Source organism: Crocodylus porosus, unplaced genomic scaffold, assembly GCF_001723895.1.
Source record: "Crocodylus porosus isolate Cpor-Errol unplaced genomic scaffold, CroPor_comp1, whole genome shotgun sequence".
Classification (NCBI taxonomy): Eukaryota; Metazoa; Chordata; order Crocodylia; family Crocodylidae; genus Crocodylus; species Crocodylus porosus.
Window position 1 is genome coordinate 77,503,554 of NW_017728947.1, and position 25,973 is coordinate 77,529,526.

The 25,973-nt window shown below is 50.9% G+C and overlaps 3 protein-coding genes across 4 annotated transcripts in view; 1 reads left to right on the plus strand and 2 right to left on the minus strand.

Annotated features, from left to right (window-relative positions):
- The window catches only part of NOXRED1 (NADP dependent oxidoreductase domain containing 1), a 12,263-nt gene extending 5,909 nt beyond the window's left edge, over positions 1 to 6,354 (minus strand). Inside the window, exons 1-5 of the mRNA XM_019552084.1 lie at positions 6,174 to 6,354; positions 4,993 to 5,172; positions 3,567 to 3,748; positions 1,955 to 2,135; positions 210 to 364 (exon numbers count right to left, since the gene is read on the minus strand). Coding sequence (XP_019407629.1) covers positions 210 to 364; positions 1,955 to 2,135; positions 3,567 to 3,748; positions 4,993 to 5,153 — 679 coding nt within the window. The 5' untranslated portion in view covers positions 5,154 to 5,172; positions 6,174 to 6,354. The remainder of the gene's footprint in view (positions 1 to 209; positions 365 to 1,954; positions 2,136 to 3,566; positions 3,749 to 4,992; positions 5,173 to 6,173) is intronic.
- Positions 6,355 to 7,958: 1,604 nt separating this feature from the next.
- Positions 7,959 to 25,596, minus strand: VIPAS39 (VPS33B interacting protein, apical-basolateral polarity regulator, spe-39 homolog). Of its 2 annotated transcripts, XM_019552082.1 has the most exons (19): positions 25,366 to 25,594; positions 25,097 to 25,193; positions 20,838 to 20,972; positions 19,791 to 19,829; positions 18,345 to 18,409; positions 17,156 to 17,212; positions 16,559 to 16,651; positions 15,640 to 15,673; positions 15,039 to 15,141; positions 14,909 to 14,936; positions 14,566 to 14,639; positions 13,970 to 14,045; positions 13,478 to 13,612; positions 12,876 to 12,917; positions 12,050 to 12,139; positions 11,377 to 11,463; positions 10,498 to 10,587; positions 10,034 to 10,138; positions 7,959 to 8,767 (listed from the first exon to the last, which is right to left on the minus strand). In XM_019552082.1, exons 1-19 carry the CDS (start codon positions 25,456 to 25,458, stop codon positions 8,747 to 8,749), a joined length of 1,464 nt encoding a protein of 487 aa, XP_019407627.1. In that variant the 5' UTR covers positions 25,459 to 25,594; the 3' UTR covers positions 7,959 to 8,746. The 2 variants fall into 2 exon arrangements, with proteins under 2 accessions (XP_019407627.1, XP_019407628.1); XM_019552083.1 differs by lacking the exon at positions 13,478 to 13,612 and having other exon boundaries at positions 25,366 to 25,596.
- A 208-nt stretch (positions 25,597 to 25,804) lies between these two features.
- Positions 25,805 to 25,973, plus strand: part of AHSA1 (activator of HSP90 ATPase activity 1) — a 6,295-nt gene continuing 6,126 nt past the window's right edge. The window contains exon 1 of the mRNA XM_019552085.1: positions 25,805 to 25,973. This exon is cut by the window's right edge and continues 225 nt beyond it. Within this exon, the coding sequence (XP_019407630.1) occupies positions 25,899 to 25,973 (75 nt within the window). The 5' untranslated portion in view covers positions 25,805 to 25,898.

Below are 25,973 nucleotides of genomic sequence, written 5' to 3' on the forward strand. Positions count from 1 at the left end.
GGTCAGGGTGGCTAGGGTCTGGAACCAGCTTCCAAGAGAAGTGGTGCAGGCTCCTACCCTGGGGGTGTTTAAGAGGAGGTTAGATGCTCATGTTGCTGGGGTCGTTTGACCCCAGTATTCTTTCCTGCCATGGCAGGGGGTTGGACTAGATGATCTGCTCAAGTCCCTTCCGACCCTAGAAACTATGAAACTATAAGAAAGTCACGTACCCTTAGGGCTACCAGGACAGGTTGCTTTCACAACAGCAGGGTCTTGAAGAGCAGCTGTGATTGTCCCATTAGGCCTCCATTCATTTGTAAAGTTGTGGCTTGCACACTGATACTGTGGCCTCACAATGGCACTGTAGGAAAGGAGTTGCTTCAGCCTGAAAGCAAAGTCAGCAACAGAAAGATTGCACTAAGGGAGAGGAAAGCGAGAATGAATATGCATGTCTACAGTCGCCTTTCAGCCGGAAGTGCTTTCCATCCTCTTCACGTACAGCATCACAAGGACCCAGCCACTGCTGGATTCCAACATCTAGCTAGGAGAAGAGAGATGTTCACAACATGAATGTAGCCCAGCATTTAAATATCCTCATGCCCTTTCATCTCCTGTAAGCAAGAGTAAAAATACAGACTTTACAACACAGTCTGAACATCAACAGACTTAATTTCTTCCTTCCTTCCCCAGAATTCATATCTGGGCACAGGCAGTAAACTTGAATGTTAATGTGGATTAAGATCAGGTATGAATTGGAGGCACAATAGCTGTTCCCAAATAGCTACATGTGTGCTTATGCTGACACTTTCAAGGTTGTTTAAGTTAAATGACAAGGTGCCAGGGTAGGTATTTCTACATAAGGATTTATTTGGGAACAATGCATCAAAAGCAACTATGTGTAGTCCCCCTACTTTGGTAAACACTCATGTTTGTATAATAAAAAAACCAAGAGGAGGACTGGATTGATTAGGGCAGTAGGGGCCAACTTTTTTGGCAAGTGTGCTACAAAGTAGCTGCACACCTGAGTGCCCCTTTCTCCTGCCCAGTCTGCTGCTCTGCTTTCTGCTCCTTGGCCATTTTGTTTCTCTGCTTTCTGCTCCCTGCTCTGCCACTGTGCTGTCTGTCCCTTCCCCAGTCTGCCGTGTGCCCCATGCCCCAGCTGCCTGTGCTACAAGTTGGTCCATACCACAGGTTGGTCACCCTGGCTTAGAAGATCAGAACTGGTATGTGGAATTTCTCACTGCTAGCACTGAGATTGCTGCCAATTCAGATGCAGCCCAGTCCTAGAGACTGAAGTCCTAGGGATCGCAGCCCAGTCCTAGATATCTCACCCTACCCACTATGTTTTTCACATCTGATGACTGTTCGGTGCCCTCTGTAAAAACAAGGGACTCTCAGCATTGTTCTAAATGGAAATGTGTTTCAAGAGCCACATCACAGCTGGTCCTTTGTTAGCTAGCTCAGCAGAGAGGTAAAAAACTGAAAGGGCCAGAGACTAAGCTAACCTCGCTAGCATGGCCAACCATAAATAGTCAACAATGCTTGGATCAGAATCCCCTTATCTGCTTTCTGAAATATGGAAAACATGCATATGCCTATCTAACATGCCTATATAGACATAGACACACGCCTACACTCAATGCCTTCTGGGTTCTGAGTCATAAGGTACCTGCTCACATTTTCAAACTTCTCTATGCTATGAGGGATAGACAATTGCTTCAAAATATAAGCAGAAATATGCACAAATTCAGCTGATGCCAGCAGGTGGGCCTTTAGGGAACCTACCAAATATTACAAGACTCTCAACGAAGTCTTACAATAAAATTGTGAAAGTTGGCAACTCCACCATCCCCACTCTGGGCCAAATACATTGGACAGCAGCACCACAGAAAAAACTTGCATTGTGCTTGCCTGTGACACAAAACTTGTGGGATTTAATTCCCTGGCTTGCCAAACTGAGGTACATCAATATTACCTGGGAAGAGGAACAGCACTGACTAGGCTGTACACAAGGCAGGGTTCACGGAGTGTAGCACGTATTCCTGAGCAGACGTGCAGCAAGTGAGATGGTAAGCAACAAAGGAATACAACATCTGCCCAGGACACCAGTTGGCCATTGTCATACAAGCATTCGACTCCCAGCTGCTGGAGCTCTGCTAAACACAAGCAAATAGACAAGGGAATCACCAGCTTAGACCCCAGGCTCTGCCGATGGGCAGTCTGGTGTGAGGTGTGCCCTAGGGAGAAGGTGAATCACCCACCTCAGACTGGGACAGTCCTTCCCCCGGGGACCTTCACAACTAATTAAAGCTGTTCATTAACATTATTTTCATAAGATGTGGGGCACTCAGGCTATAAGGAAATTAAACCTCCCTGCCCAGAAGAAATATGCAGAAAATTCAAATGGATGGCACTGTTTCATGAATATTAATATAAAGCTTTAACTGGAAAAAAAAACCCCCGAAACCAAAAAAACCCAGGGTCTGGCTGGTTTTCAAGATCCATAAAAAGTCCTTTAATGACTCCCCTTGTCATATCCTCTGGAGATAATTACAGAAAGGATTTCAGTGTCTTGGCCATCTCCCTAGAGAAGAGTTATCTTCAGCTCATCTTGTTTGACATAACACTTACATGACAACTGATATTTTGCATGCATTTTATACCTGTACCACACTCCCCAGTCCACTCCTTTCACTTGGTATTTCACCATTTCAGAATAAAGAGAGGGGCAGCCTGACCCAGCAATGAAAGTTTGAGGAGAGGGTCCCAGGCTGGTTATTTTTCAATGTCACCATTCCTGTTGCCTCGGAGAGCTGTTCCATCCATTCAGTGAATGTTTAACATGTTGGGGTTTCAACCACTGATGAATGACTTGAAAAATTACTGAGAAGAATTCATAAAAGAACAATAAAAATGGTTAAGAGTCTGTTGGGACTGAATTAAGAGGAAAGATTAAGTGATTAATCTGCTTAATCAAATGATGGCTAAAGTGGGCAGGGGGATAACTGTCTATACACATTTGAAGGCTGGAGAGAGATGAGGTTCAGGGTGCTTTAAGGAGATCTCAAAGGCATGATGGAGTGAAATTACAGAAGAAGGAAAATACTGATGTTCACCAAGGAATATTTCTTAATACTGAAACAACTTTCAAAGGAAAAGTGAAGTAATGCCAGGGTGGGATGTGGTTGGTCAAATATACTGTATCAAAATTGTGGGAAGGGCTTTGGGCTAAAAGAACAGAGTCATCTGCTTTCCCCTAAGGAAAAAAAACCTGACAGTTAATATTTTTTGTCTAAAAGTGAATGTTTTCTATGGAAACAATTTTGGAGCCATCTCTACTTGGGATGGTGCAAATAAGAGCAGGCTGGGCCTGAAAGAATATGAAACATTCACCAGTCTGAAATGGTGAAATACCAAGTGAAATGAGCAGACTGGGGAGTGTAGTATAGGTGTGGGGCGTTTCCTGCTCAGTGATCTTCTGAGGTCCCTTCTGGTCTTAGTATATTCATAGATTCATAGATTGTACGTCAGTCACACAGACAGTGCTGCCTTTCCCAATCTAGTCCCCCTGGTGCACTGGCTCTTACACAAGATCTCCGGCCTCCTGGTGGAGATATGGATATTCTGTGCCGTGATGCCACTCAGATCCAGCAGTGCCCTGACCAGCTGTTTCCCAATGTGTCCTCCACCGATAATCCCAACCTTCAGGCTGTTGCAACCTATGGATTCTATGGCAGCAGGCTGTGGAGACTTCTCACTCCATTCTTGTCTGAGAAGGGATACACAAAGAGTTGGCATCGACCCAACATACACCTACACACCTCCATTACCCTCAGAACCTGGCACCACAGTCCTTCTTAGAAAGAAACTGTTGTCCAGAGTATTCCTGAAAGGGGTTTAGACTTGTTCTGTGTTTTAAGGTCTTGGTCCCATTTGTTCATTCCTAGTTCTCAAACTAGCAGTGGTTACCCCAAACTCAGAATCTCTCCGTTGTTTACCATTCACAGTGATTGCTATCTAATACAGATTCACAACCTAATCTATTGCCGGGTGCCTTTGTAGACACCTCTTAATCATGCCCCACACACCTTTTAATTCCACCATTCAGCTTCCAGACCTTATCATGGGCCCTCTTCAAATGCCCATTAAGGAAACAAGTCTTACAGTGTCTATAGGACAATGACTAAACTGGACTCCGGGGCACTGAGCTGGTTTCCAGAGCCAAGTGGCCTTAGCACAGGATGGTCTGCCAGCAGCACTCTCCTCTTCTTAATCAAAGAGGCTAAAGCTCAATTTTCCCTGTTGATCGCATCTACAGTAAAGTGGCCCAAACCACTTAGGCATTTAAGCCTTTACTGGGCAATTCCACCCAGAAGCCCACAGGCAGCTGGAACAGATCCCAGAACTGCAGAGTTATCGCACCCTACCCACCATATTCTGAAGTAGCTTTACTTTCTGGCTGGTTACAAAGCATAAGTCCTTAGTCTAACCTCAAAAGAGGCCTAAAAAAACTTGAGCAAAGGTCATCTCTCAAAGGAATAGTTACCCATACTTTGTTGAGTACAGATGAGAAATGGGAAGAGTTTATTAAATTAGAATTAGGATAAAAATCCTTTGTCTGACCCAGGCAGACAATACCCAAGATATATCAATGCCCTCTGATGGCTGTGCCTTTGCCTGTGTTGAATCAGCTTGACAATCTTGGTCTGTGATTTCTAATGGGCAGGGCCTTGGATCAAAGTTTAGCGCCATGCGATGTCTGGCACCTTGCTGACAAATTAGCTGAGGTGCTGAAGACTGACGGGGTCAGTAAGGAGCTGTTCTTTCAACCCTAGAGCTGAGTTTCCAGCAGAAGACAGCTGACATCTGTCAGCAAGGGGAGACTCTGCCTCACTATTGCCTAGGGCACCCTTTTTCTGGCAATAAACAGGCTTTCAGTCTCTAGGCCTGACAAGCCAACACTTTTCACCAGCACTAATAAATACCAAGGGAAGAATGCTCATTTCTGCTTACCTGATGGTGTTGAGTAGCTTGCAGAAGAAGACAGCATGGGCACATGCATTTACCACCAACCCCTTAGAACGGCTTCTCAAATTTAGCAGCAAGGGCTGCTCACTTTCTCCTGCCACATGTTCAAGTTGAAAGGACTTCAGATTCACTGTAACGTCTGACATCGTAGCTCAGAACAAGAACCTTCAGCAAGAAGCGGCAGTTAAAAGAGCAGCACAGCATCCACCTGTTAGACATTGCAGTCAATCCCCAGCTCCTGCTATAGTGTACCACACAGTTCAGTCTGAGATGAAGATAAGGCAGTGGATGCCAAGACTATTATTTCCATGGAGCTCCACCTTCATGTTGGAGAGGCTGGAAGCTTCTACCTACCCACAGCTAAATCTCATAAAATGGAGCAGCCAGCAAGCTGCACTGCACTTGGTCAGGTAGATTTTGAGTGCCTCCTGGTCTTGGTAATGTGAAAACCAAAGCTGAGGCAAGAAGCTTTGGTTTCCATCTGCACATCTATATTTTCACCTTACCACTGACTTCAGTTTTGCTAACACTGTGCTAACACTCCCAGCCTCTTCTCCCCCCAGGGAATGCACATTTTTCATCCCTCCTTGTGCATTTATCATGATTGCTCTATAACCAGCTCCAGCACAGGCAGTTCAGCAGCTTTCCTACATCCGAATACAGCCCCACAGCTTTGTGGCCTGGAATCACAACATCACAAGACATACATGCAGGTCTCACAAGAGTGTTCTGCAGTGAGACTGCAATGTTGCATCACAAAGCTACAAAGGACACTGTCCTAAAATTGGAGCTAGTTCAGAGTATACTCAGCTCCCAGTGGTATGTCCCAGGACCAAGCTCATACAGGAGAGTCACCATTTCACCTGGTCCAGAGTTGAGATGGAGTTAAACAGCCTCTTCCAGGCAGACAAGTGCTGTAACAAGCAGAGCTGATTACATACTACACCAGTTGACCCAACACGAGGCTAATCCGTCATTCTGACTAGGGAGGGCTGGACTCTGACATTACTTGTTTGATATTCTGATTTCTACACATCCTTTCCCAGCATCTGATGAAGCAAGCTTCAGCTCTCAGAAGCTTGTACTATATACCCTGGCGTTTGTTTTAATTAGTCTGTAAAGTGCAAATCTACCCTGACTTCTGCTGAATTAACAAAGCTACTTACTCATTACTCAGTTGGCTATAGTGGGGCAGTGCAGACCAAGCTAAGGTACTTCCATGCTCTTCACAAGGGCTGGTTTTCAACCATGCACACCATAGGCTGGTCCTGAAGACTGCACTGGCTACATGGAGAGAATACAGCCAGGCAGGGCTTTCTTACTCACAGTTCTCCTTGGTAAGGGGTGATGAACAGGGGCAAAGTGCCCTCTAGCCACAGCAGCCTCCATAGCTCTCATATGAGCCCCCATCTGCATTTGTACTAATGCCAATAGGCTGTGAGTTTGGTCCTGAGCCCCTCACTCCCCCAAGTGGCCCTGTTGGCCCTAGTGCTGACCCTGGAAGTAGGGCATGGTCAGGTGAGGAAGTGTTGTGGGGCAGAGCCACTGGAAGCTGGTGCAGGCTTCCTGCTGTCAGAAGTTCAGTCCCAGGCCTGCCCCAGCTGAAGTGCTACCGGCAGCAGGAGCTGGACCCCCACCTACCTGCAGCACAGCTACAGAACAGTCCCAGCCACCGCCTGGATCGCGCATCTGCCCAAGCTGCTGAGCCACTCGCAGTCCCTCTGCGCTATACTCCCTCAACCTACACTGCAGCTTCCGCAGTGGCAAGTGACACCCATTTTGGGGCCCAGCCAATTCAAGCCTAACAGTGGTGTTGTCATGGCGATCGCTTAGCTACCAGATGCTCCTGAAGGAATCTTGTATACACTAAAGGTGAATCCAGAGCCCTGATCCTTAAAGGGCCGGCACCACATTTCACAACCCCAAGGGATGGAGAGACTGTGGCATTTCAAGAGGAATCATGAGCGCCCCGGACACACGTCACTCCCACCACAGGTCAAATTAGCTTCAACAGGCACAGGCCGTTCTGCCGGGTGTGACTGCCATCTGGACGGCTAGGTCAGGTGAGGAAGTGTTGCAGGAGAACTTACTTCACCCAGTAGGCACCTAAGTGCAATTCTATTCCACTCTGAGCAATCTCCTGAAAAACTATTGCTTTTAAAGGTGTATGGATCCAGGTCCTCCCCCTCACAGCTTTAGGTGATGGACTCTTAAGGCTGAGATGGAGTACTGTTTTCAGGATGGAATGAATCACAGTTTGGCATTGAAGTGCCAGTTTGATGCCTAGTGGGGTAGTAGGATCTGGCCCTGGGTACATGTAAGCAATACTCACTGCCACAACCCAAGCCCTAGGGCTTGCAGGTGGTGGGCACAGCTCCTTGCAGAGCTTACAAACAAACCCTGAGGCAGGCAAAGAGGCTGTTTTTCAGAAAACCCTCATGAAGGCACATTTTGGAACATAGAAGGAGCCCCAAAGTATCTTCTGGGTTCCTTTACAAATATATACAGCTCCCAGTCCCAGGTGGCTGCAGCCTCCAAGCAGCTATCAGCAACCAAGCACACCCTGCCCTTCTTCTGAATGCCACGGCTCAGCATTTAGTTCTCCAGAACTGCATTTTGAGCAAAGAGGGGGAAGCACAGGTGCAGAGAGGGTGGCCCTGAAGCCAAATTCTGTCCTCAGACTTTCATATGCCCTCTATTGACTTGAGTAGCCCCATTTTTCTGCTGAGAGCTCCCCAGCTGCACTCACAGTCAAACATATCTGCAGGGAGATCATCTGGATAATCATCTCCTTAAGGACAAAGCTGCTCCCACTCCCATTCACTGTGGCCCTGGGGATAGAAGCATCGCCTGTGCCCACCTTACAGGATGTAGGAAAATTTCCTCCTGCTCAGGGATCATGGTGATAGCAAAATGCTTGGAGCAGGAAGTAAACAACGAGGAGCCCGATGTAGAGGCAGGATGCAGCTTTATTTAAGGAACAGAGCTTGAGGTCTGAAAAAATGAAGCTGGCAGGAAGCCTGGGAGAAACCTCCTTTTCTGGGGAGGATGCAACAAAAAACCTTCCCAACAAAACCCGGGAAAAAGAAACAGCTCAAGGAACTTCCTGGAGTTGGCATGCTCAGCCCCTGCAGGGAGGGATCAGCAATTCCTTCCACAATCCACCCAAGCCTCAGAGCTCCCAGCTTCTCCAAGTGTAAGGGCTGGCACAGCAGCCCAGGCAGTCAGGTTATTCCCTTGGCACGCTACAGAAGTTCCCCTGAAGGCTGCTTCTCCTAGGGTAACATCAGAGGCTCCTACAGTTTTGTTCTTGACACAGCCACCACTGCCCGAGTCCAAGCCAGCTGGGATGGCATTGGGGCTGGTCACCTCTGTCCTTCGGACGGGTTAGTTAACAGCAACTGTCCTGCGCCTCTGACTTGAAGGAGCCCCAATTCTGTACAAAGCAGAAACAGCACCCACTTGGCCTACTCTCCTCTGTACACTGAAGCCACAACCACTTCAGGGCTTAGTTCATTACAGGAGCATCAGTGCTGGTTTGTTAGCATCCTATTTCACTGGCCAGAGAGTTGGGTTTGCCTTGTGCCAGCCTGGATACCTGCTTGTCCAGGAGCCCTAGGCACTGGTCAACAAGATATAAACCACGCAATGAAGAGAAACAGAGCTTGCTCCATAGGTGACAAGTCTGGCTCTCTGGTTTTCCCTTCTCACTGGCATCGGGATGGTGGGCAGACAGCGTTCAGTTTTTCCATCGGATTTGCTGAAAGAAAAGCAAAATAAAATGCAACTAAGCATCAGTGCTGGTTGCAGCTCAGATCCCTGGGAACATAGCCAAGCACCATGAAAGAGCACAGGCCCCGCACGGAGGCCAGGAAATGACAAGGTGGGTAGGTTTATAAAGTAACACTGCAGTGTGGTTTAATAAAAGTCCAGCATTTCCCTGCAGTGTGGGGAAGCCAAACCCAGCAGCTCTGGGCTAGTAATGGAACCAGCAGCAGAAACAGACTAGAATCAGGAAGTGAAATTGACCAGACAAAACATCACAGCTCCAAAAGAGTGACATGCAGGGAGTACAAACAGTAGTGATGGAGTACCAGAGATCATCCTTCTACACAGAACCTCCCAATCTCTCTGGAGGGTGGATCAGGACTCCTCTGGGACAGCTGGAGAAGCCAAGGCATGGACAAAAAGAAGCTTGCCTGAGACAACCTACTGAGCACAGATCCTAACACAGTCATTCCTGACGCACTGTTTCAGGTCAGACAGTGACTTGTTGCAGGCTCAAAATTCAGCACTGGAGGGAAAATAACCCTTCAATTACAACTGGCCACAAAAGTGTCACTTGGCAGGTTGTGCCCACAATGGACCATCAGAAAGGAGCTTGTCCCTGTAAATCTCCCTGAAAGCAAAGATAACCAGCTCTTTGCAGCAGATTGCCTCTCCTGTTACCTGTGCATCCAATGCCTGGCAGTAAACTCCCTCCACCTAGACCAAGGGTACTCAACCTCTAGCCTACAGGCCAAACGCAGCCCATGGAGCTTTAGCATCCAGCCTGCAGAGCTCCCTCTAGGTTCGGAAATTTGACGGAGGAGGAGCAGTAGTCATTAAGCTTGGCCATGCTCCCCACCCCCAAAGAGCCAGGCTGGGGCTGCTTTCCCCCTCTGCCCCCCAAACAGGGCCAAGTCACACCCCCTGCCTGTGGGGCAGGCTTAGGGCTGGGCTGCTCCTCTACCCCTTTCTGTGTGACAGAATGGTGCCCACTGCACCTGCCCCAAGTGTCAGATGGGGATCACTGGCCAGATCTGGCCTGTGGACAGATGACGCAGCTTCCCCCAGCAGGCCAGATCAACAAGGCTGAGCACCACTGACCTAGACTGTTACCTTCCTAGCAGGAAGAGGGGTCAAAATGACAGAGAGATCCCAAAGCAAGGCACCAACCAATCTCCTGCCCATCTCAGATGAGGCTGTCAAGAAGGCAGCTCTACAGGCTGTGTATGATTGTGTGTTCAGGGAAACTGCTTCTTACCGAGTTACTGAGGATGCTGTCAATCTTGTCCTCTTCTGAAGAGCCCCGCTCCACCTTACACCTGTATGCTAGCAGCTGGATGCGATCCTTCAGGTCTCTGTATGTCTAGGAAAACAGCAACACCAGGGCCTGGTGAAGCGGATTCCTTTGTGGGGCTCTCTCAGTGTTCAGTTCAAGGATTCCAGGCTCCACTCCTTTCCCCTGCCCTTCCACCCCCCACATACTGGATCTAGACAGCCAATGCTGGGGAAGACACAAGCCCCAGAGGCTGCTCTAACACTTGCCTACTTTTGGGAGGGTGATGCAGACACTAGCTACAGGGAAAAGCAAAGCCACAGGAAAAGGAGCTGGGCACACAACTGTAAGGAGAGGGGCCTACAGGGAACCTACTGCCACCCATGTGCACCGGGTGAAGAGATGGGATGCCTGTGCACTACCCTCCCCTATGTCCAGCAGGGACTCACATCAATAACCACATCATGGCACTTGTATTTTGTGGCCAAGTTCAATCTCATGTCCACGTCCTCTACCAGGCGCACATACTCCTGCAGCACCTGGGTGGGAAGAGAAGAAGCATCAGCAGAGCTCAGTGCAATGGTACTTGCCTTCCCACCCTGACTCCAGCCTACCAGCCTCTCTATGGGTAGTGAAGGAACCAGGCTGCTTTAAGAGCTGGCCCTACTCTGTGATCCCAGCATAGCAAGTGGATGGAATGAGTCTGCTCAGGACTCCTCAGGGGGCAAAAGGAGCCTCAAACCTTGGCTAAAGGATCCTTCCAACCCATCTACAAGGCAATTCTGCTCCCAGAGATTAACATAATCCTTAGCCCAAGTGCAGGGTGTAGAAACCTACAGCAGGCAGTATTTGTATTGCCTGGGAGAGGGATGACTTGGCTCATTCAGAGGCACTGCATCCTACAATCCAACCCTAAAGAACCTGCCACTGCTCTCCTCTGCTAACTCCTTCACAGCCCCCACCTCCACCAAGTTGCTTCCCTGGCAGCTGCTTTGCCCAAGAGGACATCACATGTCTGCAACATCCATGTGCTGGAAGCGGAGCTGGTACAAACAAAAGAAGCTGTGCTTGGAAAAGTCAATCATTGTCTCCAGCTGTGGAAGCCAAGCACCAGTCACTGGGGATCAGTCCCCTTCTCCAAGCTGCTCCTGATGCATCAGGAAGGAACAAGTACTCCACAGTAACAGATACTGCACAGCTAAGTGACCCCCTGGTTTGGGCCAGTGCTAAAAGTGAGAGGGATATCAGGCAGTGGCCCAAAGGTCTGTGCAAGGATGAAGGAGGCAAAGTGGCTGATGCACTCCAAAAGAGAAGCCTCTCTCACTCACCTGCACGGGGGCACTGTTCCGCTGCAAGACCTCCACCACCCGATGGAAGCCAATGGGGGCTCTCTTCTTGGTGTAGCCCAGCCAGTTCTGAAACCACAACCTAATCAGCACCAAGTTTTACAAGAGGGGTGCCCCCGAGAGACTGGGAAGTAGGGCCATGAGCTAACAGACCTGGGTGGAGAGCAGGAGAGCCACTAGGACTTCTCCGCCCCAGTGAACACATTCCATAGGACTCCAGGGCAGCAAGCTGTCCTTGATGGAAGATGCTGTTTTTCCCTGTCAGATGCTAAAGCTAGGCCCAGCAGCTGGGCTCACAAAGGGCTTGAAGGCAACCACCAGGGAAGCTCCTCCAGTTGAGCTGCCTGGAGCAGCAGTGAAACCATTTCAGCTGCTTTAAGGAGAGTCATTCTATGAGAAGCTTCTGGCAATTCCCTCTGAAGCCCCCAACCACAGTGAGGCCAGGCAGAACAAGTCACAGTTCTCCTGCTAATTCCAGGGGATGCCAGAGAATTCCCAGTATTGGAGCAGGGGACTCAGGAGACAGCAACATCAGCAGAGGATAGGTCACGTGAGATAGGAAGGAAGATAGACAGTTTGCTACCCTAGAGCCAGAGGGGAAAGGGCCGGGAGATAGCCACTGCTGGGATCCAGCCCCAAAGGTCCTCTCCCTCACCTTGGTGGTGAACAAGGCATCTACGTCATGCCAGGCTCGCAGCTTGGCACGTGCAGCAAGGGCCGTCAGCACATACTGTTTATCTGGGATCTGCAAGGCAAAGCCACCAAATGGTATGAACAACAGCAGAGCTGAAGGCTCTGAGGGGAGCGGGTGGGCAGCACGTCAGCTACTGAGATGACAAGCCTCATGAATCCCATGCTCAGCTTGGCTGTGCAGCAAATACATTGCAGGGGGAGTGGAGAGGAAGGAAATCAGGGACCCCTACTTGGGCAGCATTACCTAGTTCAGGCCCCCTGCCTGGCCAACCCTTTCCACCATAGCTGGCGGGGAGCAGTCCCTGCTGGCACAACAGACTGCAGCTGGTAGGGATGTGAATGGATCTCACCTTCCCATGACACAGGAAGCAAGGCAGCACCTCACACAGGGTCAGCAAAGGGCAGAAAGGTGAGGCCAGGGGAGCTCACTCCAGGAAAGTGAAACACTTCCCAGAGCCTGGGCTCAAAGTAAAGCTCAAGGGGCTGGTAAAGCCCAGCTTCCCCACAGAACTTCCAGCTGGCTCATACAGCCAAGCCTCCTCCCTTGTCCCTTGGATGGGTCTGGGTCCCAGCTAAGTCCAGCAGTGCCCACACAGCTCACATGCTACCCAACCACCAAGCTGGGTCTGCTCCTGCTTCCCTTCTGCCTGTGCTTCAGGATCAGTTCTATGCCTGCACTTCCATTCATGGCAGCAGCACTCCTTTCCCGGCTGAGTGAACAATCCACACTACTGGCAGTCCCCAGCCCCACCCCTAGCTCTTTTCAACTGGTCCTACCACTTCCTCACCTTGAAGGTTTTCTTCAGGTTGGCTGGGCTGCTGAATGTCCCCTGCAGAAAGAGGCACAAACAACAGACACTGAAGAGGCAACAGACAGAGAGTTCAGGGATTCAGCCTGGAACTTGCAGCCCTCATTCCTTCAGACTGAGATCCAGGTCTGTACTGAGGCTGCTAGTGCTAAGTTGGAAATGGAGATTGCTGGAAGAAGAGACCCCTTCTATCTCTTCCTCAGCACTCTGGCCATGGGCCCATGCCCTCAAGTCTGGGGGTCCTTCAATACTCGGGAGGTCACTGTTCCATACCTGGGGCTCAAGAGGACAAGAGTCAAGTGAATCTCTCAGATGCTGGATCTAGTTGCAACCTTAGAAGTAGCTCAAGGTGCCACAGCTTCTGTAACAACTGTTGTGACAGGTGAAAATGGCCATTTTTCAAAGTTCAGAGGGGCCAGATTCTAGTCTGAAATATTAGGATTTGCTGAGGGCCTTGTCGGGGTGTGAAACCTCCTTCCTAAGCTACTGAAGATGGCACACTAGCAAAGCTTCAATGACCCATATCAAGGGCACCAGCATTATGTGCCAGAACCCTTGACCACTCCCACTGTTGCACACACCTCTGCCTCCGTGTAGTGGTAGAAGCAGGAGTAGAAGAGTGTGGTCACCAGCGGCATGTTGAGAATCGAGGCCTTTCGGGGATATTTCCGAAATACCTCTGACTGCCCAGATGATTCCACATGCCGGTCGTTCACCTGCAGAAGAGTTGGGGGAAGACAAACTGTGTGAGAACCAGGCTAGCCATGCTGCTGAGGCAGGCCTCCCCCAGTTCTTGGGGAAATGAACCCAATTTCAACCAGACCAGCTCAATGGGACCTCAGAGCTCTCAGTCTCTAAGTGTCACATCAGCATGTGATGTAGTCCAAGTCACAAATCAACAGCTTGGTGGGTTGCCTACCACAAAGGCCTGCATGACTGCATGAACTTAAGCGATCACAGACCAACTGGCTAAAGCCATGACAAACTTCTCATTCTTTTCAGAACAGACCAGTCTGAGCCTGGAGCACAAAGAGCTCTCAAACGGCCCCACTGCCAAAGAAAAGGCTCTTTACCTCAATGATGATCTGTCTCTCCAGGAGTGTATAATGGTCCTGAACATGAACAGCATCTTCAGCTGAAAACGGCAGCCTAGCCAAGCAAAAAAGGATGGTCAATGTCATGAGTTCTTGTTACACAGTTTTTGGAGGGACCCCGCTTCCCCAGAGCGCTGCCCTAGGGATACAGTCCCTGTGCTACTGCTTGTGACCAGCCCCACCCACCCCAAGGTTCTGGGAGAGAAAGTATAATTTCAGGTTCTCACGTTCCCACAATATCACTGCTCTTTCCAATGGGCTCCATTCAAATTGTATGGAGGGAGCTCAGAACCTTGCTACTGATACTTCCTCAGAGAACTTCACCAGGCACCCCCATCCCACCTCATCAGCCAAAACAGTAAGTAACTTCCCAAGACCTCTCCATCCTCATCTTAAGAGAAAATGAGGCTGGACTAGTAAGCACCAGGCTCCTCCTGGGGCCTGTGACCAAAACCTCTATGTAATAGTGAGAATATGACCCTTTAACTTTGTATGTCCCAGCACCCCTACTGGCCCCTGATGTCTGCACTTCTTATTCTCCACCACATCTTCAACCCCCCATGTTCTCTACTTACCCAATGCAGCCTTTAAGAAACTCTTTTCGTTTTTCCACATCTTGGATGTTCAAATGGCCCCGGTACTGGGACAGCTGGAGGGAGAGGACAGAAAAGAGCCGTCCTGAAGGCAGTAGGCTCAGGAAACCCCTTCCACAAGGGGAGATATGGGTTCAAACCTGTCAGCTGACTATTCCATTCCCCCTGCTGACCAGCCCCTCCCAGCCCCATACTTCAGTCCCAGCAGTTTGTGCTGAGGCGAGTGGAGATATCAGGTGTTTGCTTGCAGCCTCTTTGTGGATCCCCACCTCACACAAGCTACACAGATGAGACGGAACAGAATGATAACCCCATGAATACTCACGGCAACCTCCTCAGTTCTGTCAAGGAACCTGTAAAGAGAAAGAAAGAATTACTTCTACTCAGCACTGCCCAGTGCTTGGTCCAGATACAGAGGTGTTCAGCCAAGCCACAGGACAAGCAGGGAGCCTTACCTGAATAGGTCCAGGAGTAGCTTCTGTTCCCCTGATTCTCTGAGGAAATGGATGAGATGGCGCAGAGCCACCTGCCGCACCTCTAGCTCACGGAAGAGGATCTCTGGGTGGGGAGATGCACACAAAATGTCAGTGAAGAGCCACCTGAAAGCAGCTTGCTGGCCAGGCCTGGGCTGCTTCAGGATGGGTGGAGCTGCTAGAAGCTGGAGGAGAATTAAAAAGATCTTCAAAACCCAGCAACCTGAATTACAGCCCTCCTCTAGTGACCAGTTGTCTTGAAAGCGAGTCCAGCTCCACCAGGCTATTAGATGAACACTCTGTGGTACATGGCTCTATCTCCTCTCACATAGGGTCTCTCATTCACCACAATCCCCACTACCGTGTACAGAGTCTCTTAGAAGCTTCCCAACCAGCACCAAACCCCCTCTCCCTGCACCTGGAATTGAGGGAGTGTCCTATTCATGCACAGATCCCTTGGTTAGGTGAGCAGGAAGTGACATCCCAGCTCTTCTGTCCCCAATTTGCTGTCGGCAAGAGAACTGAGCCTCTCCCTCTTCACTGAGAAACACACAGGGCCCACTCACTTCACAGACCTGCATACCTTTCTTCAGTGTCCTCTTCAAGAATATCAGAACCTGCAAGCAGAATAGACATCCCTTAGCTGAGCTGATGAATCCTAAAGAGCATCCGGACAGATGCTGCCATCAGGTAAGGCCTGTCACAAGCTTCCTGGGAAGTTCAGTTAGCCACAGATGTTCTAACCCCACTCAGGATTTGCAACTTTTACTGAGTACTACTGGCATGCACTGGCACCCTGGGCAGGCCAGAGACACCCAAGATACCTTCCACTCCTTGAGCTGGCAAGCAGACCTGCTGAATCTTCCACAGCAGTGGTTGTGGGGGTACGCATACTCCTAAGGGTACTTACAAACGTAGTTGGGGGTATGCAGAACTGACGTGGCCAATAGTTCACTGATAAATGCTGTGTGAGTGTGCACAGCTGCAGCGCAGCAGCAGGCGTTCAGGATCGCAGCCCGGAAGTGTGGAGAGGAGCCAGGTTCGGCTGGTAAGTCTGTTGTGGGGGAAGGGGTGTGGGGAGGGCCGACTGAGGCCCCAGTGGTGGGGAAGGGAGTGGGGCTGGGGCAGCGCATAGGACTGAGCCCACACGCAGGGCGGGTGGAAGACATGGGGGCATGTGCCCCCGGATCTGCACAGGGTGAGACAGGCTACTTTTGCAGGCTGGGGCAGTGCTATATTGTTTCCAGAGGGGATGTTGGGCCGGATGAGCATGAGGTGATTCAGAAATGATGCTGACAGCTTTGAGCAAAGTAATTTTGAAGCTGCAGCTAAGAACATGGAGCTTCAAGGCCCTCAGCTGTGACCCTTTCTGGCCACAACTCAACAACCCTTACAGTAATAAGGAACTGAATAGCTGAGTAGACATAGGGAGCCTTTAAGGGGGCATCCTGCCAGCCACACTCCAACTACACCCAGGGGTATACAGCCAGAGCAGGACTCACTGCAGTAATGACATTCCCATCATGCACTGCAACTGCTTCATCGAGGAGCATCAACTTTTCCTGAAGGGAGCGGAACCTCTCTAGTGAGCAGACCTGGAGCGAGAAAGGAAGACAGACAGGGGCACACTCAAACAAGCCAGAGAGTCAACTACAGCTCTTATATAGAGAGTTTCAGCCACAGTGTCCTGTCACCCATCTCCTTTCACCCACTGTAATGGGAACCAAAATCCCACAGGTGGCCCCAGGTGCTCTGCCATGATAAGCCTGTGGAGCCAGAGCGCTGAAGATAACCTCAGGCCATGGTAGCAGCTGTGAGGATTCAGCAATAGTAAAGGCTCTAGCAGTACCCCAATGATTTATGTATGCTGGCTGCCTGGCATGGCCTTTTGAGATCTGTCCTCTGCTTTCTCTTCTGCTACTTGTTAAAGCCCTAAGTAGGCACAGGACATTGGAAAATTGTTCCTGCTGGAGTCAAGCAGCTAACAGCCTGGATTCCCTCCCCAGTTCTGCCACACATGGGCAAAAGGAAGCATGGCAAGCAGCTTGAGAGCAGCCAGGCTCCCCTCTTGCAAGCACATGGAAAAGTAATGTCCTCACCTTGCCCCTCTGCATCCTCCTGACAGTGTCTTTGGGGCTCCAGTCACTGCTATAATCCTGCAAGAGAGAGCACAAGGCAGCCTCTGAAGTTCTAGAGGTGCTGTGTGAACAAGCTACCTCAGGCTTACAGCTGGGACAGATGCAGTGAAGATTCTTCACATGACTTGCAACAACTGGAAGGAGTTTCCCCATAGTCTTTCCAACTCATGACAATGGCACGGACTGGGTTTAGTGATTGACTCAATCTAAACAGGGAGGTGATGTCAAAGCTGTGACTCTTTCCTGGACCTGTGGTGGGGGAGGGAGGCAGACTGATCTGGTTACTGCTTGGGACCATAGGTGCCAAGAAAGCCCAGTGCCCAGCTGTCATGTGCTTATGAACCAGCTCCTGCTGGTGAAAGTGACCACTGCAACAAAGCTAGTATGAGCCACCTCCTGTGTATCCTAAAGACAGAAGCACAGTAAGGGCAAGTCCTTCCCCCTGATGCTACCCTGTCAAAATGTCTCACCCCAGCCTTACACGGCCCCACTGAAAGGGAAGGTCTGGTCCGCAGGCGGAATAGTCAGAATGCGGTTCTCTGCCGAGGGCATCACTACAGGCAGTTGCTGCAGTGGTTCTGTTATAGGAGATATTCTCCAAACACCCTCAGCCAGGAGTGACCTCTGTTCAAAACCCACCTAGTGGCAGGTTGACCAAGCCAAGAGGTGAAATGAACAGCTATCTGCAGCTTTGAGTGAGGTGCACTATCCTGTGTACAAGGCAGCTGTATCTCAGAAGGCAGATCTCCCCCACTTCAAGTAGCCTGCACCCCATATGCTGATTTTATGGGGGCAAAAACATGCAGAGAAATTTGCCACATTCTGGACTGGGATGGAAGGATTCAGGGAATGTCCAAATGGCCTCTTTGGAACAGCCTGCCCCTGCAGCACAGGCAACACAAAGCAGACAGCCCTGGAAACCCTAGGACAGGAAAAGGAAGTGACCAGGTTGGAATTGCTGCCTGGACTGGGTTTTGTAAAGGGCTGCCTCCTGGCTGGAGGAGGACTGTACCTTTTGTCTGGATGCCTTCCCATCACCCCCCAGAATGGAAGAAGGATTGGTCACTCCCCATGAAACCTCATTATCCCACCGTCTTCCACTCTGTGTGACTTTCCATGTAACCCTGGGATTTTAAATACAACCTCCCACCTTGTAGTCCGCCTTTGGTCTGCGCAGCTCTGGAGCATAGCTTTTGACCCCTGCATCAGAGAGGGCTGTGGAGGAAAAAGGCAGCACCCTGAATAGCACATCCAAAATCCTCATTTGCACCCACCTCCCAACATTTCCTGGCCTCAGTTTCACCCCCAGCATGCTTTCTTTCAGTGGAAGGCCCAGAGATAAGGTAGAGAACCCCATGGACCACAAAACCCTGGAATGGGCGCAGACCTAGCAAGGCAGAGTCTGATAACATATAGAACCTGACATTCCTCCCAATCCTTAAGGAGTCTCTACACAGGAGGGTTAGGTCTGACAGGAAGGCTGCACGTCTAGAGCCTCACATGCAGGACTGAGTCAGGACACAGCAGTTTATTTTTGCCAGTCAGAGCCCCGGTAAGCTCCTCCTAGTGGCTGCAGCTGGGTTCGGCCACACTGGGCCCTTGTACTCTGCAGCTTCCCTTAGCTCTGGCTCTTCCTAGCACCGGGCACAGGCTCACTGTCCACTGCCACTTCACAATGATGGGCAGCTGTGTCCCAGCTGCCCCAGGACTGGCACTGGCCCTCCATAGCTGAAGCCTTTTGAGACATCAGCAAATTTGTGGAAGCCCTAGGCTGCAGGTCCCCTCTTCAGGGACAGGAAATAGTTGAATAAAATAACAAATATCGTTAGAGTTCCTAAAGCTGGTCACTCCTTACTTTACCTGGCACAGGACACAGACCAAACACTCATCTGCACATAATCCCCTGCTTCGGTTTTTTCAGTATTCACGAGTGTTGCAGTAGATTTGGTTATTGTCTTAAGAATCCAGGATCCTCTCACACCTCCAAACCATAGAGCCTCTCTCACCTGCAGCCAATTTTCTTCTTCCTTGGCAGGACCAACAGTTCTTCTTCTCTGCCTAAGACTCTCCATCTCTGAAAATTTGTTTACTTGTATCCTCTACTCCCACTCTTTTTGGCTCTGAGATGTTTAAGAGCCTCCATTAACACCTGACCTATGTGACTTTTCTTGGGGAATTTTCCAATCTCCAAATCTGACCCCCCTGTAGAGAAACTGGAGAAAACCAGTTTCACCTGAGATGCACCCACTTGTTGTCTCTCACACAGGAGCCATTGTCCCTGGTCTCAGCAATGCATGACAAAGCCCTGATGGCAGATGGTGGATTCCGTTTACACGCAGACATACAGTGGCACAGGAATTTTACACCCTCAATCAGAATCCATAATCCATCCAGAAACCATCAATCAGTGTCCACAAATCACTGGACTGAACTTTCGCTGACCCCCTGATGAGTTGAGTCCAGTGTTTCAGTTTCCTCATCAGGAAACTAAGACTCACACATCTTTGTAAATCGTTTGTGTGGAAGTCCCCTATGAAAATATGCAATATTCTCCTTCAGCCCTTCCCACCACAAGTTAAGGATAAAAATGCCTTACCATCAGAAAGTGACTGAAAACTACCAAGTTTGTTTCTGCCTGAAAGAAAAGAGCAAGTAACAGTGAGAGATTTTCAACCACCTTTCCTCCTGCTGGTGAGATGAGGAGATAGCATGCAGAACTATACTCCAAACCAGTGTCCCAGCCTAAGTCAGTATAGAAAGGTCTGATCTTTGAGAAAATACATGGGGCTTTCAGACCAATTCCTAGCAAACCTACATTCTGTCACACAAGCCACCTTCAACACTCAAAGAAACTGGCTTCTTGCTGCCAGAGACCAAGGACAGGAACATGGAGTCTAAATTCCCTGCCACCTCTAGAGATCAAGACATACTGGGGTCAGTGAAGGGAGAAGGTGAGACTGCTCAGGTATAGCTGGGCTATGGCCACACAAAAATCTTCAGTCTCTGGTACTGTTATCCTGGCACCTTCCATCAGCACTAAGGCACTTACTATACAAGAAGTGGGTAGCCATAAAAACAAGCTATGGGAGACAGGATGCTCAAGAAAATTCAGTTTTGGAGAGGACAGAGATGAACTCCTGCAGAACACAATTCTCTCTGAACCATAGCAATGCTAAGGTCTTGTCACTAGTATCTTGCATGCAACACTAGAAGCCTTCTTGACTCCAGGGAAGGTTATTTACCTGTTGTCTCTATAGAAGAGAGAACTAAGTGTAGGCCACATGGGCCAGATTAGTTCCATATGGACCTGTTTTCCTCTCCAGCAGATGGGCAGCTGGTAGAAACTACAGCCCCCAACATGCCAAACTCCATCTTGATCCAAGCAACTTTCTGTTCCATGGACCACAGCCTTCTGGTGATGCAGCTTCCACAGACTGCTCCTTTATCTTGATGGGCACATCAGCCCATCCCCATTTTATACAAGTCTGATGTGCTTGGTGATGACTGACAAGCAACTGATGCAAATCGTGGACTAAGCAGAGACCAGCTACTCCTTATTCTGCAATACTCCCAAAGAAATGAGACCTTCCCAGGACACTCCTGCAAGAAGGTCCTTTTGCCACTGCTGAGTAGAGGAGTTTACCTTTGAAGAAGCTGCTCAAGGAGTAGGAGGAGGCTTGCTTGGGTAAGGCTGCATAGGAAGAAGAGCCCTTCTGTAGGTTCCCCTCAGGAGGGCTAATGTTGCTGGAGGCTGTCTCTTTGATCGACCAAGAAATGCCTACAAGAAAAGAACAATGCTGGTAACTCACAAAGAAGATATAAAACGGTCATCTTTGAAACAAAGACACTAGATAATGAAAATAATAATTTGTATGCTCTGGTTAATTCTGGATTCTATATTTTACCTTCTTAAACAGACATTGTACTAATTCATCAAACAGCACATAGTGTTCAGACTGGAGCACATATGGGAAGGACTGGCAGGGGGGACGATGCTTAGGGGCAACCAGCATGGCTTCATTAGGGGCAGGTCCTGTCAGACCAACCTGATTGCCTTCTGCGATCAGGTAACAAAATCATTGGACACAGGTGTTGTGGTGGATGTAGTCTTTCTGGACTTCAGGAAGGCCTTTCACACTGTCTCCCACCCCATTCTCATTAAAAAGCTAGGCAACTGTGGCACTGATGCCTACATAGTCAGATGGGTTGGAAACTGGCTGAGGGACCACACCCACAGAGTGGTGGTGGATGGGTCATAGTCGACCTGGAGGGATGTGGGCAGTGGGATCCCCCAGGGCTTGGTTCTTGGGGCAGCACTCTTTAATCTCTTTATTAGCGACTTGGAGGAGGGGGTGAAAAGCACCCTGTTCAAATTCCCTGACAACACCAAGATCTGGGGCGACATGGGCACACTAGAAGAGAGGGGCAGGATACAGCTGGACCTGGACAGGTTACAATGGTGGGCAAATAAGAATAGGATGGGATTCGATATTAATGAGTGCAGGGTACTGCACTTGGGCAGTAAGAACCAGCAGCATACCTATAGGCTGGGGAATTTCCTTCTCGAAAGCACAGTGGCAGAAAGATCTTGGAGTCATTATCGATTCCAAAACGAACATGGGCTGGCAGTGTGGGGACGCAGTCAGTAAGGCTAACTGCACCTTGTCGTGCATCCACAGATGCATCACAAGCAGGGCCAAGGAGGTGATCCTCCCCCTCTATGCGACACTGGTCAGGCCACAGTTGGAGTACTGCATCCAGTTCTGGGCGCCGCACTTTAGGAGAGATGTAGCCAGCATCGGGGGGTCCAGAGGAGGGCCACTTGCATGATCCGGGGACAGCAGGGCAGACCCTATGAGGAGAGGCTATGGGGCATGAACCTGTTCAGCCTTCACAAGAGAAGGCTGAGAGGGGACCTGGTGGCCATCTTATCAAGGGGGACCAGCGGGGAATGGGAGAGACTCTGTTCACCTGTGCACCTCCTGGAGTAACAAGGAATAACGGCTATAAGTTATTTGGGAGTAGGTTCAGGCTGGACATTAGACGACACTATTTCACAGCCAGGGCAGCTAGGATCTGGAACCAACTTCCAAGGGAAGCGGTGCTGGCTCCTACCTTGGGCGTCTTTAAGAGGAGGCTTGACAATAACCTCGCTGGGGTCATACGACCCCAGTATTTTCTCCTGCTCAGGGCAGGGAGTCAGATTTGATGATCTACTTAGGTCCCTTCTGACCCTACATCTATGAATGATATAGAATCATGGAGAAGTAGGGCTGAAAGGGACCTCAGAGATTATCTAGTCCAACCCCCTGCCTGAGCCAGGATCATCTGCAGCCAAACTATCCCATACAACCATAATCTAAACTCTACGCAAGACTACCCTCAACACTGACACAGCATACACTTAATACCCTAACCTGCTACAGGTAAAGCAGGGGAACCACCACAGCCAACGTCCTGCCTCTATAAAATGTTGTCAATTTATGCTCAAGAGGCCCCAGTTGATGGGATGATGTTTAAAAAGCTGCCCACATTCATCTCTGGAAAGACAGCAGCACAGTGCATTGTGCATGCAGAACTAGCTTAAATGAATGTTACAATTAGAGGTACACTGATGCATCAACCTGATATCGGATCAGCACCAATATAAAGCAAACTGACTATATTGGAAATCTGCCTGAAGTGGCCAATAATTTGGCCAATAAATACACCGTGCATGTGCGTAGGAGGAGGAGAACAGCCTGGCAACTTGTAGATGGAAGGGGAGTGGGGAGGCAAGAGGTGTGTGGGGGGCAATTCAATGTCCCTGTCCCCACCCCCGCAGCATGGGAGGGAGTAGGGCTGGGGTAGGCGCTGCCCAGTTGGCGTGGGGCAGGATGCAGGACAGAGCTGTGGCTTGTCTGAAGAGTGCGGGAAGGGGGAGTGGCTCCTGCTGCTACATGCACCCCAGGAAGACATGGGGTGGAGGGACATGTGCCCCCAGATCTCCACTGGGCGGGATGGGCTGAAGCTGCAGGCTGGGGCCAGGGGCTGTGCTGTGCTCTGCTTAGGCTGGGCGGCAGCAGTGGTGCTGGGAGAGTAGCTACAGGAGGGGGGGCTGCAGCCACCCCAAATTTCACTGTAGCTCCCCATAGCCCCACCTCCGAGCACTGCCGTTGCCTGCCCCAAGCGTAGTGTGGCCTAACCCCCCTCCTTGCAACCAGGAAGAGTCAGACACAGCCCCTGGCCCTGGTCCCAGTCCACAGTTGCAGCCCAGCCTGCCCTGTCCTGCCCTGCACAGTTCTGGTGACACATGCCCCATCCCTTGGCAGGAGATGCTCCCCCTCCCCATGCCCCCTGGACAAGCAGTGGCTTTGTCCCACACCCTGCCCCAGCTGGGTAGCACCTACCCCCGCCCCAGCCCCACCCCTCCCTCACCATGGGGGTCCTTGAACTGTCCCCCCATGCCCCTTCCCTCCCCCCTCCCCTTCTACCACAACAGACTTACTAGCTGGCTGCAGCTGCTTCAGAAATTGGATTGGCATTGTCTGATATGCCTCTGTAAAAGTTGGCTATCGATATAGACCAAAAAAATCTCTATTGGAGCACCCCTAGTTACAACAGATCATTAATATACTCCTGAACATTCAAAGAGACTGTAGGGGCACAGCATATTCCCTGCTCCAAGAGCTTACAGTGCAAGATACAGGTTTCCTTGGGTTGGAAAGGAGCAAGGCATTCCCATCTAGATACTGCCACACTGACACTGACATGCTGCCTGGCGAGAATGGGCTTTGCTGTCAAACTAGGATGTGGTAATAATTAAAACATGCTCTTCCTTCTTCATTTCAACAGAGCAGGCAGCATGTGCATCTGTCTGTCTGTCTCCATAGTCACGCCACTACCACTTTGACCACTTGTAAATTTTTGAATGTGGGAAAGCAGAAACACAGTTAGCCAGAGGGAAGGGGTATGAAGAGGACAGCAGGGAAAGGGAAACATGAGCAGGAGAATTAAATTCAGAAGATGAAAAGAGTGGACTCTGAAAAGAAAGTTTTATAGCATGAGGGGAGTGGTGCTGCCCTCTGACCTCTCACTCATTAAATGTGGGGGTGAAGGTTTGCTTGGTCCAGCACTAGGATGCAGCTGCATTGTAGGCCTCTTCCTAAGGGGTATCTGTGACTCTGTGCAACACATACTTTCTGGGGAGTCCAGCCACATTCACAGGTTGGCGGGTGACTGAACAGCCACAGCAGCAGCCTCCAGTGGTCACGGCCCCCAAAGGAATGTGGGCAGCACTGAAGGGCAAAGCCAACAGGCCTGCCTATAGCACTGCACAGACACGGTTGCTCTGAAGGCTGAAGCTACCGGCTAAAACAGCACTGTACACACAGCGCTGTGGGGGGCTTGAGCTCCGTGCCATCTGGCTTGTATGTTTTCAGCATAGTCATGGTGAAAAGGTGACGGCCCTGCTCCTATTTGGTCTCCAATTAAGCTAAAATGGTTTAATTCAGCTGCCTACAGCTCAAGAACCGGGCACAATGGATCAGAGAAGAAACAGTTCAGGTGGCAGAGTGGGAATAGCTCATCACCCCTAATTCTGCAGGTGCCTTCCTTTGAGCGTAACAAATCTCAGATGTAACATGTCAAGTCTCTGCGCTATGGGCAGAGATGCCAGGAGACAGGCCATGTGTCTGCACCCACCCTCCTTTCATTCATGCACCTACAACTTCATCTCATCCCCCTCCTAACAGGCCAAGCAGATACAACCACCAGCTTGCAGCTGTGAAGGGCAGATCAGGAAGCAGCAGGATTCAACCCAGGGCCAAGACCCGACTTCAGAGCAGAAGTGCCAGTGGCAGAGCTAGAGCTAGGCTGGCTGCGGCCCAAACCGAACCACCCGCCTTCCCGCGCCGCACTTACTGCCCACAGGCTCCCCACTCCAGCTGACCCGCTCGAGGTCGTCGTCATCGTCGACGATGTCGCGGAGACTGTTCACGGCCCGCTTGGACTCCTTCAGCTGCGAGGGAAGACGAGGCCAAGTGAGGCCGCCCCAGCCCCGGAGGCTCCCGCCCCGCCCCGGCCCGGCCCAGGCCTCGTGGAGCTGTCCGGGGCCAGTGGTTCTGCAGGGCAGGTACCACCCCCGCCCCTGCTACATACGGCGCCCCGGGGGAGGCCGCGGGCCCCCGCACCTGGTAGAGCTCGTCGTCATCGTCGTCGAAGGTGAAGGCGCGGCACTTGGAGCTGTGCCAGTACTCGTCCTCGTCCGCCCGCGCGCGGCTCATCGGGCCGCCGCCGCCGCCGGGCTCGGGCCAGCCTCGCTCTGCTCCCCGCGCCGCACAGCCCGACGGGGGCCGCACTCCCGCCGCCTCAACCCCTTTCCGCGGGGAGCGGCCACGAGGACTACCAGTCCCGGCGGCCCCCAGCCGTTTCCGGCTTCCGACGCTCCTGCATGATGCCCCTTCCCGAGGGGCTTCCCCTGCGCGCGGGGGCGTGGCCTAAGCAGCCCACACTCTACGGGGTGGCAGAAGGGCCAACGCAGTCCGCTTGTGGCGGAGCGAGGCGCGCGGCCGAAGGAGGCGGGGCCCCGTCCTGAAGCGGGGGCGAAGGAGCCGGAAGTGGATCCGCGCTGGTGACGGAAGCCGGGAGGCGGCGCGGCTGCCGGCGCTTCTAGTAGATTCCACAGCGGCGGCGGCGGCAGCGGCAGCGGCGGGTCCAGGTCCCGATGGCCAAGTGGGGCGAGGGAGACCCACGCTGGATTGTGGAGCAGCGTGCGGACGCCACCAACGTCAACAACTGG